Genomic DNA, 26494 nt, shown 5'->3' on the forward strand with positions numbered 1-26494 from the left:
CAGCAGCTGTGTTCATGAATTTATTTTATCTGTCAACCTCACCCATCAAAGTCATGGGGCGGAGTTAATCAAAAGTGCTCTGACATTTACAGAGATGTCCGTTCCTGCTGCCACCTCACCTCCCAAGTTGTGACAGATTGGTCAGAGTTTCTATAGCGATGACAGCATGCTCCCGGCACGCCACTTAACAATAATAACAATAAGTCATGTAGTAACTGTTAACTTTAACTGTGTAAGGCTTGTTAGACACTATGAAACACATCATACAGATTTCTGGATGGCAGACTATTTTCACTGTGAAAATTAGTCATAATTTATAACAGCAGTCCAGCCTCTGTTTCACAGCCCTGTACCATGAGGCGAGGTCAGGATTTCCAGGATCTCTGGAATCACTGACCCTAACACTGGGACCAGGATAAACGTACACACGAAGCAGGTTATCAACTCACTAAGCTCACTCTGCTGCCTATTTACCTAAGGGTACATCTTTCACATCTTACAATGTTGTGATTGCAGCCATTTCCCAACTCTCTGTGAATGGTACTCAAGGCTATTGATCAATGATCAAGGGTCAATCATCAGTTTTTGCTCGATGGTCATGATAATTTGCATAACAATTATTACAAAAAAAAAGAATAAACAATACAAAAACCAGATGATGTAATCGTTTTTGGAGTATGCTGAGTCTTCAGTAACCACAAACAGTATCAACATACTGGTTTGAGACATTTCTGCTCCTGGTTGAAATACTCTCTTTCCGGTTCCCACAATATCATCTGTTCATAACAATCGAATGTCTAGGGTCTACCTGTCTTGACTCTCTGTGTATATTAACCAATCAGATGTTAGGGTCTGTTTTCAAGCTGCAGTGGCCCTAGAGATAAAAACATGAGCCGGACATCGGGCCTAAAGTACTTGCCCAACTTTTTCACTAATCAAATTAACATTCTGTTTTTACCACACACAATAAAATGTTTACTGCTTGGTTGTGGCAGCCTTTGTCTCTTAGAACTGTCTGGAGAGGCGGCGGCCATAGTGCCATCTAAAACTATTTTTTAATTTTGAAACTGTTTGATAATAAATTATGAAAACTTTTAATATGAGCATATTTATCTTCTCTTACAAAAAGTACACATCAGTGAGAATAAAATACAAAAATTGAAAAAAACCCTCATGTATCATGAAAGTTGGAAATGGATCACCTGTATGTAATAGATCTGTTTTTCTAGCATTTCTTTTAACATTATAAATATTTTCTGTATGGTTTCACAGTATGTGAGTAACTGGTTAAAGTAGGGATGACGTCAGTTGATGCAGCAAATAATATTTTTCTAGACAACAGATGAAGTCAGAGCTGAAAACTCCCTGAAAGCAGAGGTGGCTTTTTCCTGAAATATTTTATTGAGTTTACAGCACAGTATGCAGTCTGCTCTCTGTCTGCTGATAGTGTATGGAGCTCAGTCTGTTTTTCTCACTTTCCCCTCATCTACACGCCAGTAATCATTCAAATAAGATATTTATTTAATTACACTTTTAGTGGAAAAAGAAATTGGCTGTGAGCGACACCTGCTCCCTATGAGCTTGGTTATAAAAGATCCCTTCTTTCCACAGCAGCCCCATTTTCTCACCACCCTGATTCTGACATCAGCATCCTAAATTAGTTAAGTATTTCACCTGATCTCCCTCTATGTTGCAGCCTATGAGCCAGCCTATGAGGTTGTGACACAAGGGTTGTTTCAGTGAATAATGACTGCACAGTGATGTGAGTGCTGAGCTGTGACATGGAGAAGAGTCATGGACAGTTAGAGATGCTCATCTCACCTCTGAGCTTTGGTCTGGCTCTCATGTTCCCCACACAGAGTGGTTTTAGAGGGAGGGACTCCCTCCTCTCTGTCCTCACACTGATCCATGCTGCTCAATTCACATCAGCTCACACACACTTTCTACCTTCACCTGCAGAGGAAACACAAATCATTCATGTGCACATCAACTGAAATCCTCCTTTCCATCATGTGTGCTGTCCAAATATCAGCTGCTTCTTTTCTGCTTCATCTGAGTGTCAACTAAATGGAGTCAGACAGCAGTGTGAGGCAGAGGAAGCTGCCATCAGCTGCTCTACTTCTACTTTCAGTCCACTAGATGGAGCCATGAAACCACAACAACAGATTTAATGTTTTGTCTTTTTGTCACACATGTAATTAAATGAAACTCTTTAGATTTTGGGCTGTTGGCCAGACTAAACAAGGAACCTCAATACCCGTTTCTTTAGCCATTTAAAAACTATTTTATGAGATAACTGATACTTTAATCATACTTTATTATTATAATAAATATAATCATTATAATTATAATAAATTATAAACACATTTATTGTATTTTATTCTGTGCATTCTTCTGTGCTTCTAGTTGCCACATTTCTCCATCATTCTACTACCCATAGTTCAGGATCTTCTGGATGCTGAGCTCCATGACAAGGCTTCGTTTTGTTGCTGCACACTTCACTGCTCAGGTTTGAGTCAATCCTCATTTCCACTTGTTCTTCCTCCTGCCACAGTATCTTGTTTATCACTGGGAAACAAGGTTGAAATCATTCCTCTCACTCTCCACTCTAACAACTCACCTGGCCATCCACTTCCCCCTAGCACCCTCCACACCCTCGAGCAGATCGTTACATGGAGAAACCTTTTGAACTTAAGCACGCTCACGATGACCCCTGAGTGTAAACAGTCAACAGCTGAGGCCACATCTTTCGCAGGCTGCATTTGAAGGCCGATTACGTCACAGCGAGGCACCCATGGATGTCCGAATTCGAATGCTGCTCCAAATGCCTCCCTCAAATGCGTCCTTCTTTTCCCTGGATTTGAGAGATGTGTCGGGTGTATCCTTCGAGGTCAGTCACTCTGAGCGAAACACAAGCTCCAACAGCTAGTGATGGTAAATTCGATTCTTTTTACTGAATTGAGTTTGAATGAGTCACTCACCAGAAAAAATCGTTTTTTGAGTCACTTGAGTCACTGAGTCAGTTGCCCAGAGAGTGCAAAAAATGTACATTTTCACGGAAACTTAATTTGTTTCCCTTTTCATGTAAATCCTACTGCTAAGATGAGTGATTGAAAAAGAAACCAACTATTTTATAGAGCAAAGAAGAGCAACAAAATATTTCTAAAGGGAACATGTATTTTATTTTATTTTATTAGTATTTTCCTCAAATGTGTCAAATATATATTTTCTCACCTAAATAATTTAGTGAAATAGTGAATTTCTGATTATTTGACTTACATTATTGCAGCAGCAGTATGCGAGTCAGACACTGTATTTTTTTCTGCTGGGCTGCTTTTTTATCTTTGCAAAACAAAAAAAGTGTAGACTGAATGTTATATTGCGTCTGTCAGACTATCAGACTTCATCTCAGGTGAAGGTACGACTCTTCCACAGCAACACGGTCTGACTTCCAGCAGCTGAGAGCTGGGAGGGAAGGGTGAGTGAGTGAGTCGTATGTAGTGCGAGCGTCCACTGAGCTGTGAGCCGGGGGGCGGTAATGCACCTTAACATTGGTTGCCAACCAAGAAGAAGAAGAAGAAGAAGCTGTGAGCCGGGAGGGAGGGGGTGAGTGAGTCCTTAGTCCTGAACGAGGCCGGCTACGAAGGAACTGAATGATTTGTTCATGCTTCGATTCCGCACCGGACATTAGCTCTCAGGAAGGGAGGGGGTGAGTAACCCAAGGTCGTGTCCAAATTCATGGGCTGCATCCTCCTGAGGTCGCATTTGTAGACCGATTACGTCACAGCGAAGGCTGTCCAAATTCGTAGACTCCTCCGAATGCAGCCGACAAATGCGTCCTCCTTTTCCCCGAATTTGAAGGATGGGTCGGGTGTGTCCTTCGTGGCCCACCATATCCCAGAATTCATAGCGCGGCCCAGCCAAACTCCAGTTTCCGGCAATGGCGGCCGCTACTAAGTTTTAAAATTACTTTTATTAATCTTTCTGGGTCACAAAATAAACTTTTAACATATTTTCAGGCGAGAATGTGGCTGTGTAAACTTCAAATATCTGCTCGGTTTATCAAGGTATTACATAATTGCAAAAGTGCTTCGACGTTTTCGGAGACGTCTGTTACCCACCAGCTTGATAGCTAGCCGGGAGCTTGAGGGTCACTGAAGCCGCCGAGAACGGCACAACTCCCGGCACATCATTTTCAGATCACCGCGGACTTTCGCTACTCAGGTTAAACGTAATATATAAGTCACTTAGACAACCTAAAAAGGATATTGTTTGGCTTTTTTCAGTGTTTTATTTGTTCGTGAGTAAATCGGTTTGGCTGAGATTAAAATTATTAGATTAGATTAGATAAAATAAAACTTTATTAATCCCCCTGGTAGTTTTCACACAGCTGAATAAACGTCAAACAGAAAACTGATTAAACAGAAGTGTGAGATGGTCGAGAATTTACGCCAGTGTCCTGTTATATTTTACATAGCAAGGAGCAGACGGCTGAGTTTATTAAACTCCACCGAGACAGCGGTGACGTTAATCCGAAGGCTAGACCGTCCAATTTCACAGCCGTTTACTTCCGGCCTACTCGACCTTCTGAGGACCCGGCCCACGTAGACCGCGAAGGCCGGGTCCTCAGGAGGATGCAGCCCATGAATTTGGACACGACCCAAATGTGCTGTTAGCATGTTAGCAGAGCGATGATACTGTGAACTGATGAGCTATTGTCTTGATGTGAGCTTTCTACTCAGGGCTTTTTCTTCCAGTCCAGAGCAGAAATGTTTTTGTTAATAAACTGGCTGTTGTTTTTTTCCCACAATTTTAATTATAAGCTAGATATATTTCTACTAATGAAATTAGTTTGCTAACAGCAACAGGGATGAGTCAGTGAATGAGTCATTTCGGATTGGAAATCATGATTCACGAGTCAGTAAAGTGATTCTCGAGTATGACAACTTGACCAGACGTGAAGATTATGACACTACATTCGCTGCTAAAACAATATTAAAAGGGTAGTTTGTGAAAGAAAAATGGGGTATTTTAAAACTTTACTCCAAGTTTAGAGCGCCACTACCATTGCTGCTTGTGATTTGAAATGCATTCTGGGATATCTGGCTGCCCCAAGTCAACACTACCACCAGTTCATAGCAATCTAGGATCGACCTGTCTTGACTTACTTTGCATTGTAACCAATCAGATGTTAGACAAGCTGCATTGGCAGCATTAACCCCCGCCCCCTGAGTTTGAGGCTGACAGATAAAATTAATTCATGTTGAGAGCCAGGAGTCAAATGTGCCAAAGTGAATGAATTAATTAAATGTGTCAATAATTAATTTAAATGTGAATTAATCAATTAATTAATTACTTAATTGATTGATTAATTAAATGTATCATAGATATTTATTTAATTAATTCAATTTTTAATTAATTATTGACACATTTAATTAATTAATTAATTAATTATCTCACTCCTGGCATTCCATAGAAAACCCTCTTGCGCCTTTTGGAAACTGTTTGAATGACTCACGCAGATCCCAGAAACAACATCTGAGATATCTGCACAGAAGAGTATAGTTCAAGAACAGCTACGATACTAGATACTGTTGTACCTTCAAGCTCACAGACCTAGAAGACGGGAGATATAAGGATTACAACTGCACACAGACTGAGTGGGGAATTTGTTTCTCTTTAACTCTCACCCTTATCATACATTTCAATATACAACTGATATCATGTAACTTATTTAATTTATTTTTAACAGAAGATTTGTGCATATATACAAAAAAGTAGAGTTCCTTCAACACTGGTGGAAATGGTTCTGTAACAGTCTGTCCCAAGAAATGACAAGAATGAAATTATTCAGCACACAAAATCAGAGATAAAAAGCAAGATCAGCGACTGAGTAATAAAACAAAAATCACACGAACATTTAAACCATGTGAACATTTATAAGACTTTTATTTATTTTTTCCACAAATTTCAGAATATTTAGCATCGGATTATCCATTAAATCAATTCTACCTCACAGGTAGTAAATGAAGGAATTCTCTGATATTTAATGAAAGCCAGTCATGAATATCAGTATGTAGTTCATCATCAACTTAGAGTCAAACTCTTTCACATTTAAAGGAGATGTTAGATGTTAGTTTTGGAGCTTGGACCTTCATCACTGAAGCTCCAAGAAAAAATAAAAAAATCACTGAAACGTTCCCTGAAAATTTTTCATATTTTATGTATAAGATCTATGTTTTCTCTGCTGATCAAACTGGAGAGTCTTGCTGTAATTTGCCACATAGTCAGACTTGTTTTATTTTTTAGTTTGCAAACTAAACAGGCTTAGAATAAAAGTAGAAAACTGCAACTCAGGAGGACAAAATGATGATTCAACAATGTACAAAGTTGGGGAGTAATATATTTATATCTGTTTTATAATGGATATAGCCATTATAGGTAAGCTAAAGTCTAGCTATCATTTCATCATTCTAACAGCAAAATTAAAAATCACATTGAGCCCTGGCTGCTCATTAAACTTGTATCCATTAGACCAGGGGTGTCCAAAGTCCGGCCCGCGGGCCGTTTTTAATTGGCCCTCAAGTAATTTTATAAATAGAATAGAAAATGGCCCGCACTTCAACTTTTGCTTGAGTGTATTGCACTTCTTAGTTTTAACACCAGGGGGAGCTACTGTTGATCAAGGCAGTTGCTCCACCAAAAAGGACAATCACAGAAGAAATTTACCCCCAAGTTACCAAACATGGCAGAACCAAAGAAGCGAAAGGTAGAAAGTGAGTGCAGAAAATTTCAGACACGGTGGGAGAGTGAATATTTCTTCAAAGAATTAAAGGGGAAGTGTGTCTGTTTGATCTGCACTGAAACTGTGGCAGTTACTAAAGAGTATAATGTACGACATCATTATGAAACCAAACATCAGGCCTATGCATCCTACACTGGTGCTGAGTGAGAGCAGAAATTAAAGCAAAGGGTAGCTCTCCTGCGGGGTCAGCAACAGTATTTTTTTCGTGCTCAAATTGTCCAGAAAAAGGCTCCAATAGCAGCTATGAGGTCGCCCAACTCATCGCAAGACATGGCAAGCCTTTTTCAGACGGAGACCTCATAAAACGCTGCCTCGTTAAAGTCACCGAAATAATGTGCCCGGAAACAGTGCAGGACTTAAACAACGTCAGCATGTCCAGAAATACAGTTGTGCGACGCATTGAAGACTCGTCAGCCAACATTAAACTGCAACTGTCTGATAAAGCTGTGCTTTTGATTTTTACTCCATCGCATGCGATGAGAGCACCGATGGCACAGACACCGCACAGCTGCTAAATTTTTTTGCGGGGTGTGGACGAGAGCACGAGCACTTTAGGTGAGTAAAAAATATATTCCACAGTACCCGTGTGTTAATGTGCAGGTACACATGCTTCAAACATAGCTGGAATTTTCATAAAAACGAGAATTTTCGTTTTTATGGGCTGATGGGGTTTTTTTTTTCTTTTTTTTTCGTAACGGTATAAAAACTGAAAGGTGGTGGATTGGCCAGATGATGGGAGATGTGTAAAAATAACTCAATTGTTTGGTGGTGGCTATAGCGGAGCTTCCACAGATTCAGTAACATTAGCAAGTGGTGGAGGCCAGCAGGTGAGGCAGGAAGAGGAGAGACCCGAGGCGGCCGCTGGTCCGAGTATCAGGGGAACTGAACTTCAGGTAAGAAGTTATGACCTGCAGTCTATCTGGGTCAGATATAAACCAAGTTTAGGTGGAGTTTATTTTCGTTATGCTGACTTCTTACAGTCAGTTACAATAACTCGTACTGCGTACTAGCTAGCATGACGGAGTTTCTATACTGCTGGGTGGGTGCTATAATGTTACTGATAGTGAACTTTATTTTATTCATAAGGTTAATTATTGGAGTTTCCAACCGTCCTGTAAAAAACGGAATCGTCCAGTATTCAGAGAAAATATTACGCCTTTTGTAATGAGCTGAAAAGGAACACAGTTTGTCCCGGACTTCAGCTAGAATGGAAAAGACACAAAGCTGGAGTTATTTCGTGTCTTTATTCTGCACAGCTGTTTCTTCTTCTCTCATTCCCCCCCCCCCTGTTGTTATTTCAATCATGAAACTGATCAATGATCAGCTGATCGGCTTTTCTCTCTTGTTTGTTTATCGCCCACTTTGCGCCAGAAAGAGGAAACCAGCGGATGTTGCGTTAAACAACAGCAGCACGTTTAAGTCTGATAAGCTGTTGTTAGAATTTATTTAATATTAATTTCTAGTATCAGCTGATGTTTGCTGGAGCCACAGCCGTAAAAGTTGCTGGTCATGATATCGGTTTGTATGTCTGGTGAGAGGGAAACATGAAAATGAAACCAGGAGATGTCCTTACTGAATCATCAGAGCTGAACAGGTGATGGAGAAACAGGTTTACCTTTTAGGTGACATGAATGAGTTGAAGGGAAGTTATAAACTGTTTCTGAGAGACAAATAACACCAGGATCCTTTTCTATGTAGCTGACAGCTGGTAACTGTGCAGGGGCGGGTCTAGCAAAGTTTTGCCAGGGGGCCAGGTAGGGCATTAACAGGGAAAGGGGGGCACAAGGAAATACTTTTCTCCCTTATTCTCATTTAAAATGTCTCGCTTTTAACATATAATTATCTGAATCTTACAACAAACGTTTTCATGTGATGTAAAATGTATAGAAATCCATTATTGTACATAGTAATTTTTTTCAGGGTCCCATCATAATTTCCTCAGAAGTAAGTACTGTATATGATGCCAGTATTTTCCCACATTTTCTAGATACTTTACTAGTACTGTGTGTAAAATGCCATCAAAAAGTCAATTAAGTTTTATTCTTTCTCACCTGTCTTTCTGTCTCCTTTCACTTTTTAAAGGTTGCCATGTTACAAAAAATATTTTGCCCTGTCATGCTGTTTATTGATGTGGTAAATGAATTGTTTATGAAAATATCTCTAAATCTGTCATTTATTATTTTTAATATTCAGTAATGATCATGTCTCACCTCTAGTCTTCTCTGTCTTAATTTCAGGTTTCCTCCATGTGTTGTAGATAGTTCAGGAGGTTAACTCGACCAAGCAGTCTTTGGGTTTCGGCTAAGTATTGTTTAGAATACCAGAATAGGGAGGATGGTGTAGGTTTAAGTTTATTAGATACATATATACCAACAAGACAGTGTACATCACTGTCACAACAGCGTTTGTTTTAATTCAAAGGCTTTATGGTTTTTCCTATGATACCTGGTGGGCCGGTCTCTAGTCAAAATGCCCGGGCCGATTTTTTGTCCCAGTCCAGCCCTGGCTTCAAATATCATTAATGCGCATCAATTCTGTCACTACCCTGCTTTTGCGCACCACTTTCTTATATGCGCTTTTCTTGTTAACACACAGAGTACACACCGCTGTGCACAGCGCACGCACACGCAAAGTCAGCTGATCTCATCTGATGCAGATTTGCTCCTTGATCAGGTGACATTTGTCAGCACCGCGGCTGGATGGCCCGATTTACATACCCAGCGCAGCTGATACTCACCAGAATAATTTACTAAAATTATATGGACTCATGTTATTAAGTCCAGTTCAGTCTGATAATGTTGATAACCGTTTCAAACGAACGTTAATAGTTGTGTTGCTAAGCCTAAGAACTTAAATAACAAGCTTGAAATGTACCCGTCCCATTTTCCCCTTTATTGTTTTTTCTCTGTGCTGTAAATCTTCTGTCTAAGAAGAAATCTGAGGCTGCTGTTCTGAGAATGAGCTACCAAAGCTTTTTCTGAATAAATCAATAAAGATCCATTTATGGAAAGCTGTGATGAAGGCAGTTTTGTCTTTAATTATATTCAACAATATAACGTATTCGACCACTTTTAAATGATTTTTCTAACTTTAATACACTACAGTTAAGGTTATATACCTAATTTCTAGTAAGTGGCCCAGCCCCTCCTATATTTTTATGTATGTGGCCCTCAGTGAAAAAAGTTTGGACACCCCTGCTTTAGACAATAATGTGCAAATGTCTCTGAGCAGTTTGTAAATTCATGTTTTGGGTCACTGCCGCTCAGTGATTCCTCTCAGAAATCAGAGGTTTTCTCTTCTGCAGCAAACTAAGTGCACCTGACATGAACTGAAGTGTCTCAGCTAAATGGAGCTTCAGAGAAACCAAACACACAGATATGTACCATGAACTTGAAAAGACAGAAAAACAACATGTGAATTCTGGAATAATCTTCCATCTTTAAAGGACAAAATGCAAAACTTTTTTTTTTTTACATGGAATCAATTAGAACAGTTTAAAACATCAACTGATTAAATCCATGAATCTGAAAACATGTTTCTGAGTGATAGAAACAGACTGAACTATCTGTTTAACAGTCAGAGTGTTTCTCTAACAGGAGGACACTCTTTACACTTAACTCAGCACAAACACACTGAGGAACCAGGAAACCAAACTGTAAACCCAGGATAAAGAGGTTCAGTGAATTTGGTGTTGAAGGTGTGGAGGTGGATGAGAGTGTCAGAGGAGACTCTGTAGAAGGACAGAGTGCCAGCAGGACAGTCCACATACACTGCTACTCTGTTAGAGACAGAGGAGGAGGGGGGGTACAGATATGTTTCTCTGTTACTGTGTAAGACAGAGTAACCCTTAACATCAGAGCAGAACAGACTCCAGGACTCATCATTCCTTCCAAACACGCAATGTTTACTGTTTTCGCAGTCTTCACTGTCTCCTTTCCTTCTGATTGTTCCGTAACTCACTGATATATAAACCTCCCCTCTCCACTCGACCTCCCAGTAACAGCGACCACTCAGACGATCTCCACACAGCAGCTGAGGATACCCATTGTCAAATCTGTCTGGATGATCAGGATATGACTGAACCTCCTCCACATGTGTCACCTTCCTGTTGCTGTCAGACAGTGTGAGGTTCTTGTTTACTGTGTTTGTGTCGATTGTGAGTTGACAGGAATCTGATGGAGAGAACAAACACAATCCAGCTGCAGTCATTGATCCATCATCTGTTCATTGATTGACACTTTGATGATGACTCCTGACATCAGAGATGTGAATGAGTGATGTGACAGTTTGAAGATGGTTGAATGGGCTGCTTTGTTTTCATGAATCACATTAAAAACACACTTACACTTCCTCAGACCTGGTGTCAACCATCGGACTCCAGCAGGCTCCACCCTGAAAGGAGGAGCGGGGTCAGACCAGCACAGTCTCTTTCAGCATGTACACATGGACATTACATCGCTCTCATACACATACTGTTAGACACTGATAAAGGAAAAATCTGGACATGTCCACTTCAATCCATACATGGATTAAATTACTGATGAGTTGGATAATGACACAAATGTATTCATAAACAGTATTTATTCGGTGTGTGTATTGTACAGCCTGACTTGTTGTCAGGATGAAGGATCTGCAATTGCGCTTAGTCCTGCACTGTGGCTGGAACAGTTACTGCTGGATGAGCTGCCCAGGGATTGAATCCATAAAGTCAAAGTATGGCTCCAGTAATTTCTTGATCAGTGCATTGATAAGAAAAGCACTTCAACTGTGTGTGATCATCTTGATCCTTTATCTCCTGTGACCATGTATTAGAAAGTGGCTGGAAACTTTTACAAAGCTCCGAGGAAAAGGCTCAACTTTCATCAGCCTCTTAAATCAGCTGCTTCATATTTTAGTGTAGATACAGAAATTAGTTTTCTTTTTCCTTTAAAGGGGACAGATAACATTAACCACTCTGTCCTGAAATGTTGCTGTTTTAAACACAGTTTTGGACTTTTTTTGTTCTCATATCCTTGATAAGCTGCTCTGAGAGTTATGGACAATCACTGTTGGAGTGGCCAACAGTAGGCAGCTGCAGGTTACTGCAGTTCCTGATAAAATGACTCATATTCATCATCACTGAAAGGTTCTGTTGTTTTAAGTTAATGAGATAAGAGCCTCTCTTGAAGTGAAAGCTCAACTATATGGAAGCAATGATGTGCTTAGTTTAATGCAGTTTGATCTGAGTTAGATTTGAAACTGTCTTAAATCTCCACGTAGCAGCCTGAATGCATTTTAGAAGCCTTGTATCTCTCTGCGTCTCTCTCTGAAATTAGAGCAGAGCTTCAGCAGCTTGTCTAATTAACTTCATTCAGGCCAGACTTCTGAAGCTAAACATAATGAGACAGCAGACACTTGATGACGTTACAGTTCAAATGTCTTTTTACCCCTATTTTATGTGTGATTAATATTTACAGTGAAAATGGCACAAAATACATCAAGCTGACCATTAAAAAAATAAATATATCAATAAGGAATTATACTTTGGACAGATGTGAATCTATAAAAGGATCATTAAAGTGAAAATTACATGAACTGATTCATTCATTATTTTAAATTAAAATGATCTAACAAGGTGGTAAAGAACTGTGCAAGGCTGTATTGTATTACTGATTAAAACCTTCAATATTGCAACATTCCCGTTATGTTTAATGGTAAAGGGCACCCCCCTGTCTTTGATCCCACTCATTTGTCTTCTAACATCCATAAACCTGAATGATCTGTTGGATCCTGTTAACAAGCCAGCACATTTAAGCAGCAACAGTCACTACATCACTAAAAGACAAATTTAATCTCTTCCTTTAATAAGAGCATTAGACATGTAAATAATCCACACTGCTTTCCAGGCAATTAAATAAGTTAATTGCTAAATTAAATAACTCTGTGAGTGAGTGTAATGTTCATCTGGAGTGAAATTAGTCTGTGGAAATTGAATATTTTTTGTAATGGTGTTATTAGTTCATTAATATTAATTTGAAATTTATGGGATTCTCACATGTAGTTGCGTATCAGTATTTTTTGGCGATCTATTAAATCACTGGTTACAGATCAAATTTATTGGCTAATGTGGAAATCACCAGAAGGTCCTTTTATTTTGAAATCAGGTCTTAGTTTCTCCTGCTGTAATACCTGGTACACACTGATCAGACAGGGCATTAAGACCACCTGCCTAATATCGTGTTGGTCCCCCTTTTGCTGCCAAAACAGCAAACAGTTGTGATGCGCTGTGTATTCTGGCACATAAAAACTATATCTAACCATATGTGGTTATATACCAGATTTAAGTTTTTTGGCAGTTCAAGCTACAGTGGTTTGTCCGTTAAATGGGACCACAGGACCCAGCCTTTGCTCCCCAACATGCATCAGTGAGCTTTAGTCGCTCATGACCCTGTCGTTGGTTCACCACTGTTACTTGCCTGGACCACTTTTGATAGATACTGACCACTGCTGACTGGGAATGCCAAATAAGAGATGCTCTGATCCAGTTGTCCAGACATCACAATTTTGTCATTGTTAAGGTCTCTCAAATTGTTACATTTGCCCATATTTCCTGCTTCTAACTCAGTGTTGAGGACAAATTCTCCCTAATCTATCCCATCAACTTACTAATGACTCGTTTTTAATCAAGCCAGGCTGAAATGTTCCCTAAATGGTGACCTCCTATAAATAGCTCTTGATCTTTGTTTAACGAGACTGGTGTTTTTGTAGTAAGCAAAGAAAAATATTTTTCCTTCTGTTGTTGTATATGTCAGATCTACATGAAACAAACAAGGACACAAGGATGTTTCCACCTCTTTCTCTTCTATCAGACATTCTTTTTATACCTGAGAGTGTCCAGTCTCAAGTGTGGCTCCTTTAGCAGCTTCATTCCTGAGTCCCCTGGATGATTGTAGCTCAGGTCCAGCTCTCTCAGATGTGAGGGGTTGGAGCTCAGAGCTGAAGCTATAGAAGCACAGCCTGTCTCTGTGATCAGACAGCCTGAAAGACTGCAGACACACACAATAACAATCCATATAAAATCATATCCATATTCATGTCCATTGATTAAAACTATTCATTTATTTATAAAGTGAGAAACATGCAACAGATAACAACCTTACCTCGTGTAAGGCGTAAAGAGTTTATTCCAGCATGACTAAAATGTGGTGGAATTATATAAAGTGGTCTTTAAGACAGGATGTTGCTTGATTATTCAGGACTACATAGAGAGGGTAAAATAAGTATTGAACACATAACTTATTTTTGAAGTAAATATATTTCTAAAGGTTCTGTTGGCATGACATTCTCACCAGAGTTCAGTAACAACACATCCAGTCCACACATGAAAAGAAATCAAACCACTGAGATTCATAATCAAGTTACATGTGATAATGAGAAATGACAGATTGAAAAAAGGATACACCTTTACTAAAATGAATTTTAAAAATAATGTAAAAAAGCTTTTATTGGTGGTGACAGTTTCAAACTGCCTCCTGTATGGATCTACCTGCATGCATTTCTAATGTGTGATTTTGACTTCCAAACAAACAGTCTTTAAAATCCTGAAGGTTCTGTGGCCCCATCTTCAAACATGGAGCTTTATTTATTTATTTATTTTTTAATAGACTTTCAGTTGGATTCATATTTGATATGTTTTTAACATTTGTAAGTCTAAGGAGCTTGGAAAGAAAAGCGTCTGGACTTCTTTGAGTTGCTTGAAGACGTTTCACCTCTCATCCGAGAAGCTTCTTCAGTTCTAAGGGTCAAATGGTGGAGAGTCCCAGATTTAAACCCAGTGGGAGTTTCCCCCCAAAAGAGGGACAAAGGACCCCCTGATGATCCTCTGCCTAATCACATGAGCCAAGGTGTGAAAGCGGGTGTGGGTCCCAATCAGCCAGGGTTTCGGGTGAGCTCGTTGTTGACTGAGAACCTTCACAGACAACATTTGTAAGGCCCATTTTATATAGCCATTTCTTTGATGTTTTTTTTTTTCCTATTTTCGTATCATAAGAATGGCTTGTTTCACCTGCATGGAGAGCTCCTTTGACCAAATGGTGCTTGTTCAAAGCATAGTCTTCCACATGCACTCATCACACCTCAGATGGGCTCCAGGCCTCTTCTCTGCTTAATTGATAATGTCATAATGAAGGAATTGCCCACACCTGCCCATGAAATAACCTTTGAGTCAGTTGTCTGATTACTTTTAGTGCCTTTAAAAAGATGGTGTGACAGGTTAAAGGGCTGAAATTCCTAAACCTTTCATCCAACTTTAATGTGGATCCCTTCAAATGAAAATGGAGAGTCTGTACATCATGTCCATGTCCAATAAATAACTATAATTTGAATATGTTTTAGTAAACAGGTAAATGACAACAACTTGTTTAGTGTCCAAATATATATGAACTTATCTGTATGGATCGAAAATACCCATAAATCTATACCAACTAGTGTATGTTCAGTATTGCGCATATTAGTAATTTTTACCGATTAAAACAAACGTGACCATGAAAAATCTTTAACTGAAGTAATTCAGAATATAACAATCCACTCAAATGTAATTGAAAAGTGACTTTAGAATTCTATATAGGTTAGTGCTTATGCACTAATTTTACTCAGATTAGGTCATCTCAAGTGGTTATCAGTGGACAAGTCTGAAACCTGACCTGAGAGTTTCCAGTTTGCAGTGTGGACTGTTGAGGTCAGCAGACAAAAGCTTCAGTCCTGAATCTTGCAGGTTGTTGTTACTCAGGTCCAGGTCTCTCAGACTAGAGGATGAGGAGCTGAGAAGTGAGGCCAGAGCTTCACAGCTTCTCTCTGAGAGGTTACAGCCACTCAGTCTGAAAAACAGTGATATTTGTCATTAAATTAAATCACTTCATGTGTCTGAAAATTGTCAAATATAAAACACTTCAAATTTGCCCAATGAAAACACAATTATGTCTATATAATTAAATCAAAACTAACAAGGAGCTGGTGGATTTAGTCATACTAGTCCAGTCCCCCCTGGCAGACACACTATTGATGACTTTCTTAGTCCTGATTACTGTGAAAATAATTCTTATTTATCACATGCTGAAACTTGGTGCAATCCCCTTAGTTTATCATCTATCTTAAAAAAGCAGTTGTAATACTTTCCCCTTTCAGTCTACGTTTTTCTGATTGGACAGTTTCAGGATGGTATGCTGAAGAGCAGGATTCAGTCCTGTAAACCTACTAAAACTTTTTAGCTTGTTATAGTAAATGAAATCATCTCAGATTCTTTTATAACTTTTAGAATCTGTTTCTGAGATATGACAGTGGACAGCAAGAACATCCACAGCAACGAAGATCATGATAGAATGTCTTGGTACATTAAATATTACACTTTCAAACACTAGTTATGAAAAAAACCGTTTCCCTATTAAAATGCATATGTGAGGGGAATACGCTTAAATAGAGACTGTAGTTGAAAACCTTTACTGTTAGGAAACACCAATGGTATAGCAATGTGTAAAATGTAGTTTTGTAAAGACACTGGCTGTGGTAGCCATCCAGTAAGAGATGCTTTTCATTGTTCTGCTGCAATATCTGATTGGGAGGGCTGATGATTGTTTAATTCAACAAATTATATATAATAAAATATAATAGATTATTTTGAGTTTTTTAAAGGGCCAGCACCAATTGACTGTTTTTTTACCCTATTTGAGTAAGTCCGTGTTTCTGCTGCTCATTTTATTCTGTCAAGTACAATGAACATTTTAAAAAGAAATAGATGAGTCCATAATTACTTACATGACTTTTTTGGAGGCTTTGACAACTGGCAGTAGTGTCAGAAGAGCCTCCTCTGAAGCAGAGTATTTCTTCAGGTCAAACACATCCAGATCCTTTTCTGATGACAGTAAGATGAAGACCAGAGCTGACCACTGAGCAGGAGACAGTTTATCTGTGGAAAGACTTCCTGATCTCAGGGACTTTTGGATCTCCTCCACTAGAGAATGATCGTTCAGTTCATTCAGACAGTGGAACAGATTGATGCTTTTCTCTGCGGACAGATTCTCACTGAGCTTCTTCTTGATGTACTGAACTGTGTCCTGATTTGTCTGTGAGCTACTTCCTGTCTGTGTCAGCAGGCCATGTAAGAGAGTCTGACTGGCCTGAAGTGAAAGACCCAGGAGGAAACGAAGGAACAAGTCCAAGTGTCCATTTGGACTCTGTAAGGCCTTGTCAACAGCACTCTGGTAGAAGTATTTATCTGTTTCAGACCGATCAGATGTTTTTTGTTTCTCCTTAAGCAAGTTGACTCCAGAGTTAATAAATGTCAGATGGACATGAAGAGCAGCCAGAAACTCCTGAGCACTCAGATGGACAAAGCAGAACACCTTGTCCTGGTACAGTCCTCTCTCCTCTTTAAAGATCTGTGTGAGCACTCCTGAGTACACTGAGGCTGCTCTGATATCGATGCCACACTCTGTCAGGTCTGATTCATAGAAGATCAGGTTTCCTTTCTGCAGCTGATCAAAAGCCAGTTTTCCCAAAGACTCAACCATTTTCCTGCTCTCTGAACTCCAGGCTGGATCTGTCTCAGCTCCTCCATCATACTTGACCTTCCTCACTTTGGCCTGAACTACCAGGAAGTGGATGTACATCTCAGTCAGAGTACTGGGCAGCTCTCCTACCTCTTTGGTTTTCAGCACATCCTCCAGAACTGTAGCAGTGATCCAGCAGAAGACTGGGATGTGACACATGATGTGGAGACTTCGTGATGTCTTGATGTGGGAGATTATTTTGCTTATTTTCTTATGCTGGAATCTCTTTCTGAAGTACTCCTCCTTCTGTCGGTCAGTGAACCCTCTGATCTCTGTCACCATGTCAACGCATGCAGGAGGGATCTGATTAGCTGCTGCAGGTCGTGTGGTTATCCAGAGGTGAGCAGAGGGAAGCAGGTTCCCCCTGATGAGATTTATCAGCACCACATCCACTGAGGTGGACTTTCGAGGGTCAGTTAGGATTGTAGTTTTGTGAAAGTCCAGAGGAAGTCGACACTCATCCAGACCATCAAAGATGAACACAACCTGGAAGTCTTCAAAGCTGGAGATTCCTGCTTCTTTGGTTTCAGGAAAGAAGTGATGAACAAGTTCCACCAAACTGAACTTTTCCTTATTTAGCACATTCAGCTCTCTGAAAGTGAATGGAAATATGAAGTGGATGTCCTGGTTGGCTTTGTCTTCAGCCCAGTCCAAACTGAACTTCTGCATTAGCATTGTTTTCCCAATGCCAGCCACTCCCTTTGTCAGCACTGTTCTGATTGGTTTTTGTCTTCCAGGTGAGACTTTAAAGATCTCTTCTCGTCTAATTGTTTTATCTTCCCCATCTGATTTCCTGGATGCTTTTTCAATCTGTCTGACCTCATGTTCATCATTGACCTCTGCAGTCCCTCCCTCTGTGATATAGAGCTCTGTGAAGATCTGATTCAGAAGGGTTGGATTTCCTGCTTTAGCGATCCCCTCAAACACGCACTGGAACTTCCTCCTCAGAGCAGATTTAACGTTTTGTTGACAAATGATTGGGAATTCTCAAAGAACACAAAAAAAATGTACTCTTAAAATATAAACTTCATCATGTCATACTTTCAGAAATAGACAAGTAAATATAAATTTAGAAAAATAATAATAATAATAATACATTGGATTTATATAGCGCTTTACAATGACATTATTCATTCACGCTCACATACTGGTGGAGGCAAGCTACGGTTGTAGCCACAGCTGCCCTGGGGCAGCCATATCGCGCCATCGGCCCCTCTGGCCAACACCAGTAGGCAGTAGGGTAAAGTGTCTTGCCCAAGGACACAACGACCAGGACAGAGAGACCGGGGATCGAACCGGCGACCTTCCAGTTACAGGTGCCCTTCCCAACCCCCTGAGCCACGGTCGCCCCAAAATCTCATATTGTTCTTTCAAAACTTTAAATATTTAGAAAAATCCTCTTACTGCTCTGTAGATACGCAGCCAACTCCTCCTGCTTATTTTTCCTCAGTAGATTCAGCATGATCTTTAGAAAAGCCTCTGTGTTTTCCTTCATCTGTGCTTCATCCTCACCCTCCAACAACTCCTTATCCTCCTTCTCACTTTCTAAGAAATCTTGTTTACATGGATATAGAAGCTTCTGGATCTTATTTATCTCATTATTCACAAAAGTGATCATAGTGTTCTCCAACAGCTGGAAGAGATTATATGAATGATCCAATCAGAATAAACTAACAAAGGCAATCATCAGAAATATGGACACATTGACAATACTTTCTTCTAAAAAGTGCAACTTGGAGATGACTCAAGAGATTTAAAAGTAGTTTTACATTTACAGACCATTAATGTGGAGTCTTGATGTGTTTGATCTTGTTGAGCAGACTGAACACTGGGAAACTCTGAGCTCTTCTGGTCCACTCTGGGGAGGAACCATTTAAAATCAGTTCAAGCACAGGGGTAAAGTTCCAAGAAGGTATATTTGACTGTGATTCGGGCGACTCCTTGTCATGTTGTTTAAGTTTAGCAGTCCTATACTGTCAACAGCTCAGTGATTTGCTTTGGGTACTCGCTGTGTTTTGTTGTGCTTCAGTAGTCAGAGAATGATTTATTTACTGAGCTTTTAATCCTTGCTAATGTCTGACAGTCCTTTCCTATAACTGAAAATATGTTTTACTTTCCACCATTCATGGACATAAAGATTCATTTCCAGCTGAATTTTCATTATCTGGCTTTCTTTTGACAGAAAACATTCTGAAAGCCCCCAAGAAGTCACTAGGACATTTGCCCTAATTTCAATATATCAGATTAAACATTTTCAAAATATTACGAAAACCCAGACACACAATAAATATCATCAACCATCCAAACTTTGAATAATCTATGACTCTCAACCAGAAGAAACTGAAACTACATGAAGAAAATGTGTTTTTCTTTCTTTACATTAAAAAAAACCCCCATGAAGACTCAAATAACCCAGTACGTACATGGCTGCAAATAACAAATTGTGAAACATTCAATTAATTTTTAAATTAATTTAATTTTTAAATAGTTAGCTTTAATTAAGGCCGGACAAGGAGAGAACACAGAAAATCTGGAGAGACACCAAGGAGCAGACAGTAAAAAGCCTGGGGAAGATTAATACCCAGACCCCTGCAATAGTACAAGAGTAGACAACAGAGGAAGATTATTTTTAATTTCCAGACATCCTGTAACCTTGAATTGAATCAGGGGAAGGAAAAATTATTAATAATAAAAAAAAATATTAGTGGGAAAAATGGACATGGAATTGAACCAGCAACCTTTCTCTTGCCAACCAAATGAGTTAATTTCTATGATGACATATAAGCACTGGTACTCTGGATATTTGATCCCTTTTCTAATAATTCACTGCTGCATTCTGGGTAAAATTTCAAGGGTCCTGTCACCACATGAGATGGTGGTTGCTCAAGACAAGTTACATTATGAGAAAAGCACCCAGGTTCTTCTAAGCGAGATTCTTTCTGTGTTAAAATTATTTTCCAAAATAGTCATTTTTTAAAATCTTAAATCTAGAGCCTTTAGCTCTTTTTCAGAATATATCAATTCTGCCCTAATAGTTTTAAGTTCTTATTTGGGCTTTTTACTCGTTACTTATTTCTATCATCAGACTACAAACAATGATGACTCAACACAATCATAATTATGCAGATCATTTAAACTTCACTGTTTAGGGACAGGCAGCGGACTTCATGAAGTCTTTTTTTTTCATCTATTTATTTTTTTTATCTTTTAAATTCAATCTAAACTAAAGTTATCTTTTTTCATTTGTTTATTTTGCCTTTTGTCCATGTGAGAAAGTGTGAGAAATGAACACCATCCAGAGAGCAAAGGCATGAATGTAAATTTTAATGATAGTCCTCCCATGAGTAGCAGTTTAAATATATATGTTCATGTTTTATAAAATGCAGGGCTTTTACTTAGTGACTTCCTCTGAAATGAATTGTAGAGACCATCATCCAGCAGTTCATTTAAAACAGTCACCAACCTGACAGCACTCAAAAAATAAATGTTAATAATAACTCACCTCTCTTTAGCAGAAGGTTGTTGTCCTTTAAAATGAATGAAGTAATCTTTAGACGTGTCACTCTTTAAGGACACACAGCTGGGTTCAGGTTTTGGTCAGGGCTTTTATTAAAATATTTTAATGACTTTATATCTCAGTGTGCAGTGTGCTCTCTCTCTGCTGATATGAGTGGAGCTCAGTCTGTTTTTCTCACTTTCAATCATCTACACTACAGTAATCATTCATATAAGATATTTATGCATTAATATGTCTCTTTAAATATTTAATCACACTTTTGATTTTAGTGTTGAATTGATTGGTCTATATTAGTCCTCACAATCAACAGCAAAAATAATAATGAGATTGAGGGTATTGTTTTCTTTTACACATGTGCATGTAATAAATTGAAGTCGTAGCATCAAAAACATTAATTCAGGATTCGATAAGACCGAGGCCTTTACTCTGGTTAATAAAAAATGATAATTCTTGCACCTGGCAAAACTGAGAAGCGGCAGGTACGCCTCACACGGAAACTGGGGTGAAATGCACCAAAAGTTGTGGTCATGTGACCTGGGTGTTTTGAACCACACTTTGGAGCAGTGTTTCGAACCATCTGTGCTTCGGAAGCTCAAGACAGTGTTGAAACCTCTGTATCAAGCTTCCCATCCCTACAAATAATAAAGAAGGAACAGCTATGAATCAGGTTCTTTTCTGGCATGGGTAGGATGGCCTTTCCCCCCACTGTTTATTCACCAACCACACACTGTCTCTTAAATACTAACCAAAAAGGGGTGGGTGGGTGTGTGTGTGTGTGTGTGTGTGTGTGTGTGTGTGTGTGTGTTTCTTCTTCTTTCTTTCTTTTTTTTTTTTGCTTTGCTTCCTTATGTAGTGGCTTACTTTGTCCTAAGAGCTTGGTTATAAAAAATCCCTCCTTTCTACAGCTGCCTCATTTTCTCACAGTCCTGATTCTGACACCAGCTTCCTAAATTAGTATTTCATCTAGTCTTCCTCTGTTTGTATTGTATCCTATGAGCCAGGTTGTGAAACAAGAAAGTTGGTCCTATGAATAATGGCACTGCAGTGATGTGAGTGCTCTTATAATTTACCTGATACTACACCTTACACTTTAACTATTGTGTTTTTGAAACAAACTCCAACACACACCACTTTAAACATGAATATAGAAATGTGTGTGAAACAGATCTGACCTGACATTAAACATGTCAGAGACTTTATTCAGTCAAACTGTTTATATAAAGTCACTTCCAACATTTAGATACAGATTACCTTTCTGCAACCGAATGGTGTGCTTCCTTAAAACCTACAGGGATATACATTGACGAGTCACTGTTCAAGGACACAAGGCTGGGTTCAGGTCCAGAAAAATCTGGTCTGCAATGGAGCCCAACAGAAAAAGAGAAAAAGAAAGTTTTAAAAAACAAGTTAACAATTTCTTCAGTTAATTAATTATAGTTTAATTTAACTGAATTACAATTGTCCCCCTGGGATATTTTTCAGTGCAATCTAAATAATGAGAGGCACTTACTCTGCATTATATAATGTTGTTTTTTGAAAATTAAAAATATTCGCTTTTTTTTTTTTTTTTTTTTTTTTTTGTCTGTCCCATTTGGTTCTTAAGCCGTCAGAATTGTTGTCTGAAGACCAACAAGGATACCAAATGGATTTATTTTGCCAAATGGATCATCATGGCATTGCCGTATTGGTCCATTTGATCATACTTAGTTATTTTTATTTATTTTATTTTCAGTTGTTACAGATGGGACAGACATGACTGGGGGATAGGAAAGGGAGAAAGAAAGAGAGGAAGGAAAAGAAAAACAGAAGGGAAAAGGGACAGTGAGAAAGGGCACTTACAAAGACAAAGAGAGAGAGAAGAAAAAAAAAAAAAATCTCCTGGATCACCTGTTGAGAGAAAAAGGAGAAGACAAGCAAAAAAAAAAAAAAACCAAAGCAACATACTAAACACAACACCATCACGTTAATCTAGCTAAGTGTGAACAGCAGTAAATACTAAATATTGAAAGTTGTTGTGCAGCATGCAGGACAGACAGCGCACACTGTGCTTTGAAGTAGCAGCTACGAAAGGTGTAGTTTGTCTACGAACAGTGAACACCCGTGTGCACACCTGTGTGGATCAACGCGCTTGTATACAAAAGGTTTCCCCATGTAACGGTCTGCTAGAGGGTGTGGAGGCCCATAGCCCCGTCCCCCAGGGCATGAAGTAGGCCTGGAGGAGATGCAGGCTCCAGACATCCAGAGGCCCCAGAGTGCGAGAGCCCAAGGAGTACCACCGGAGGGGCATCCGTGCCACCTTCCTGGGAAGGGCTGAGGAGATCCCCAGACGAGGGGGTCACCCAGTAGCCACGGAGCAGAAGCCAGAGGGGGCTGCACTGGCGTGCCCGCCGGCTCTGCCGGCAGCCAGCTGTGCCAGAGTGAACCGAGTTGCAGGCCCCGAGGCCGGAGGCCCGAGGGCCCCCTTTGCTCCGGAAGAGGCCTGACCGAGCGACAGGCACCAGGCCCCGCCAATTAGCCACCGGGAGTGAGCTGGTGCATACCTGAGCGCCCAGCCCCGGACACCAAGAACCACCAATGCACCAACCCCTGAGGGCATCAGTTACCAGCAGGGAGTGTGGTGAGGGGAGATAGGCCTCCACACTTGGAGGGCCTGGGAGTACCCAGGGAGGTGGAGTCTAAGACCCGACCTGACATATAGACACAGACAAACAGGCACACACAGACATAAACATGCTTTCCCACCCTCATGCACACATATACAAACACTCAGCACTCACCCAACGTAGGGACAGACATACATAGACATGTACACACAATCATACTCCCCAAACATACTCTATGCCCCGGGTCCAGGTACCCTCGCCCCCAGAGGGGGAAACGGCACCCAGACCCAAGAGATGTGACCCTTTCCCCCGGGGTGGAGGCAAGCAGACCGCCCCAGGCTCCGCAGCAGCAGGGAGGCCAATCGGACGGCCAACACCTCCTCCCAGCCCCCCCGCCCCGATGGCTAGTAGAGAACGGGGGTGTGTGAAGACCCCATACCTCCCTCCTCCCGCTCATGTGTAGTGTTGCTGCGTGTTGTTCTAAAGTGCATTTAAAACAAGGGAGAGCATGGTGCTGCTGCCAGAGAGCAGCAGGTGTTAGCATGGCCCCTCCCAAGAACCCTCAATGTCTACATGGATTTAAAATTGAGAGGTGGGCACCGGCGCCAGAGGTAGGGTTGAATACACAGACCGTCCTCTGGACGCCGTTAACGTGGTCACCCTCAAGGCCCTACATATGTGTGTGTGTGTGTTATGAGAGTGTGAATAATGTGGATGTCTAAGTAGTGAAATAAAATTGAGGCGCAGGTGGCCAGAAGGGGACAGAGGGGGGGGGAATGCCTCCCCTGCACCCTGGTGACACACCCGCACCCCAAGGCCCTACCTGTGTGGGTGGGTGTGGTGGAGCGGGAGGAGGGAGGCAGCCGGGGATGGGGAGGAAAAGAAGGGAGGGGCAAAATGCCCCTCCTTAGGGCCAGCTCCCCGGCTGACCCCAGTAGGCACCCCCGTCCTCTAGTACCCACCAAGGCAAGGGAGCCCAGGCTCCCTTGCCTTGCCTCTAGTACCCACCAAGGCAAGGGAGCCCAGGCTCATCCAGACCGGGGCCTATGGCAGCAGCACCGCTAAGCCCTACAGGACCTGGGGAAGCCCACCCCACCCCACCGCAGAGGAAACTATACCCACCCCAACATTCAATCATCTCCAGACTACACAAGACAACAGACACCCAGGTTAGGTTTATTCTCCACCTCTCCTGTGTCTTTCCCCCACCTGCAGAGTGGACTTCTGCTAGGATGGAACAACCTTCCTGCCAGTTGAAGAGTCCCCCAGTTGGGCTGATGCACCAGAGGCCTCCTGCGCCAGGGCTGAGCCCCCGTGCAACCACCCGCCCACAACCTCGGCGACACACCGACGAGGACCGAAGCCCCCAAGGCCCAGCCAGAGCCCCATCCACTGTGTTTGTTACTGTGGATCCACTGTGTTTTTGAAACAAACTCCAACACACACCACTTTAAACATGAATATAGAAATGTGTGTGAAACAGATCTGACCTGACATTAAACATGTCAGAGACTTTATTCAGTCAAACTGTTTATATAAAGTCACTTCCAACATTTAGATACAGATTACCTTTCTGCAACTGAATGGTGTGCTTCCTTAAAACCTACAGGGATATACATTGATGAGTCACTCTTCAAGGACACAAGGCTGGGTTCAGGTCCAGAAAAATCTGGTCTGCAATGGAGCCCAACAGAAAAAGAGAAAAAGAAAGTTTTAAAAAACAAGTTAACAATTTCTTCAGTTAATTAATTATAGTTTAATTTAACTGAATTACAATTGTCCCCCTGGGATATTTTTCAGTGCAATCTAAATAATGAGAGGCACTTACTCTGCATTATATAATGTTGTTTTTTGAAAATCTAAAATATTCGCTTTTGATCCATCACTCTTTAAGGACACACAGCTGGGTTCAGGTCCAGGTTGGTTCCTGTGAATAATGATGGAGCAGTGATGTGAGTGCTGAGCTGTGACATGGAGAAGAGTCATGGACAGTTAGAGATGGTCTGCTCACCTCTGAGCTTTGGTCTGGCTCTCATGTTCCCCACACAGAGTGGTTTTAGAGGGAGGGACTCCCTCCTCTCTGTCCTCACACTGATCCATGCTGCTGAATTCACATCCACATCAGCTCACACACACTTTCCACCTTCACCTGCAGAGGAAACACAAATCATTCATGTGCACATCAACTGAAATCCTCCTTTCCATCATGTGTGCTGTCCAAATACCAGCTGCTTCTTTTCTGTCTCAGTGTCAGCTGAAGGCAGTCAGACAGCAGTGTGAGGCAGAGGAAGCTGCCATCAGCTGCTCTACTTCTACTATCAGTCCACTAGATTGAGCCATGAAACACACACGATGCATTCACTGTGACTGGAAGCTGATTCATGATTCAAAGAGAAACATCTTGTAGTGTTCTGTTTCTAATTTCTGTTATTGAAGTAGACATTTTTTAATTTATTAAAGTTAAAAAATGTGTGAATGGAGTATCAGGCTGTTCATGATAAAATAAATAATTTTTCAAAACCTTACAGCAGATATTTGTTTAAAAACATGTCAGCATTGATAACACAGAGACGTCACATAAACACCGACACCTATGATCATGTTAGTTAAACACTGCACATTAGCAATAAGTTCATCTATAGTTAAACAAGAATGATCATGGATTAAATGTTTGATGAATAAAATACACAAGTTAATAACCTGAATAAACTCACACATTATAACAAACCCTATTTTAGGACTGAATCAGCAGCACACTGTTGTGTTTGACTTTAATGGTGAGACTAAAGTTTTCTTCTGGGAAACAAAAACACATAGATTCAGTGTCAGGATTAAAAATTTGAATCTGATGTGACCGAGTTCTGACTGATGGAAGGTCCATGAATCCCACAGTACTCAGCTTTCCTCCATGCACAATTACAGGGATAACGTTTTCACTAAGCTGACTTTCAGACATTTCAAATTTTCTTTTGCTGCTCAAAAACAA

At 40.5% G+C, this 26494-nt stretch overlaps 2 protein-coding genes across 4 annotated transcripts in view; both read right to left on the bottom strand.

Annotated features, from left to right (window-relative positions):
• Positions 1-26494, bottom strand: part of LOC109196997 (NLR family CARD domain-containing protein 3) — a 501803-nt gene that overhangs the window by 469799 nt on the left and 5510 nt on the right. The gene's annotated exons all lie outside the window — the stretch shown is intronic.
• The window catches only part of LOC100710998 (NACHT, LRR and PYD domains-containing protein 3), a 34891-nt gene continuing 18797 nt past the window's right edge, over positions 10401-26494 (bottom strand). For all 3 annotated transcript variants that reach the window (XM_025902717.1, XM_025902719.1, XM_025902718.1), the window contains exons 10-11: positions 11151-11197; positions 10401-10977 (exon numbers count right to left, since the gene is read on the bottom strand). In XM_025902717.1, coding sequence (XP_025758502.1) covers positions 10424-10977; positions 11151-11197 — 601 coding nt within the window. In that variant the 3' untranslated portion in view covers positions 10401-10423. The remainder of the gene's footprint in view (positions 10978-11150; positions 11198-26494) is intronic.

The sequence above is a fragment of the Oreochromis niloticus genome, linkage group LG23, assembly GCF_001858045.2.
Source record: "Oreochromis niloticus isolate F11D_XX linkage group LG23, O_niloticus_UMD_NMBU, whole genome shotgun sequence".
In the NCBI taxonomy this organism is placed as follows: Eukaryota; Metazoa; Chordata; class Actinopteri; order Cichliformes; family Cichlidae; genus Oreochromis; species Oreochromis niloticus.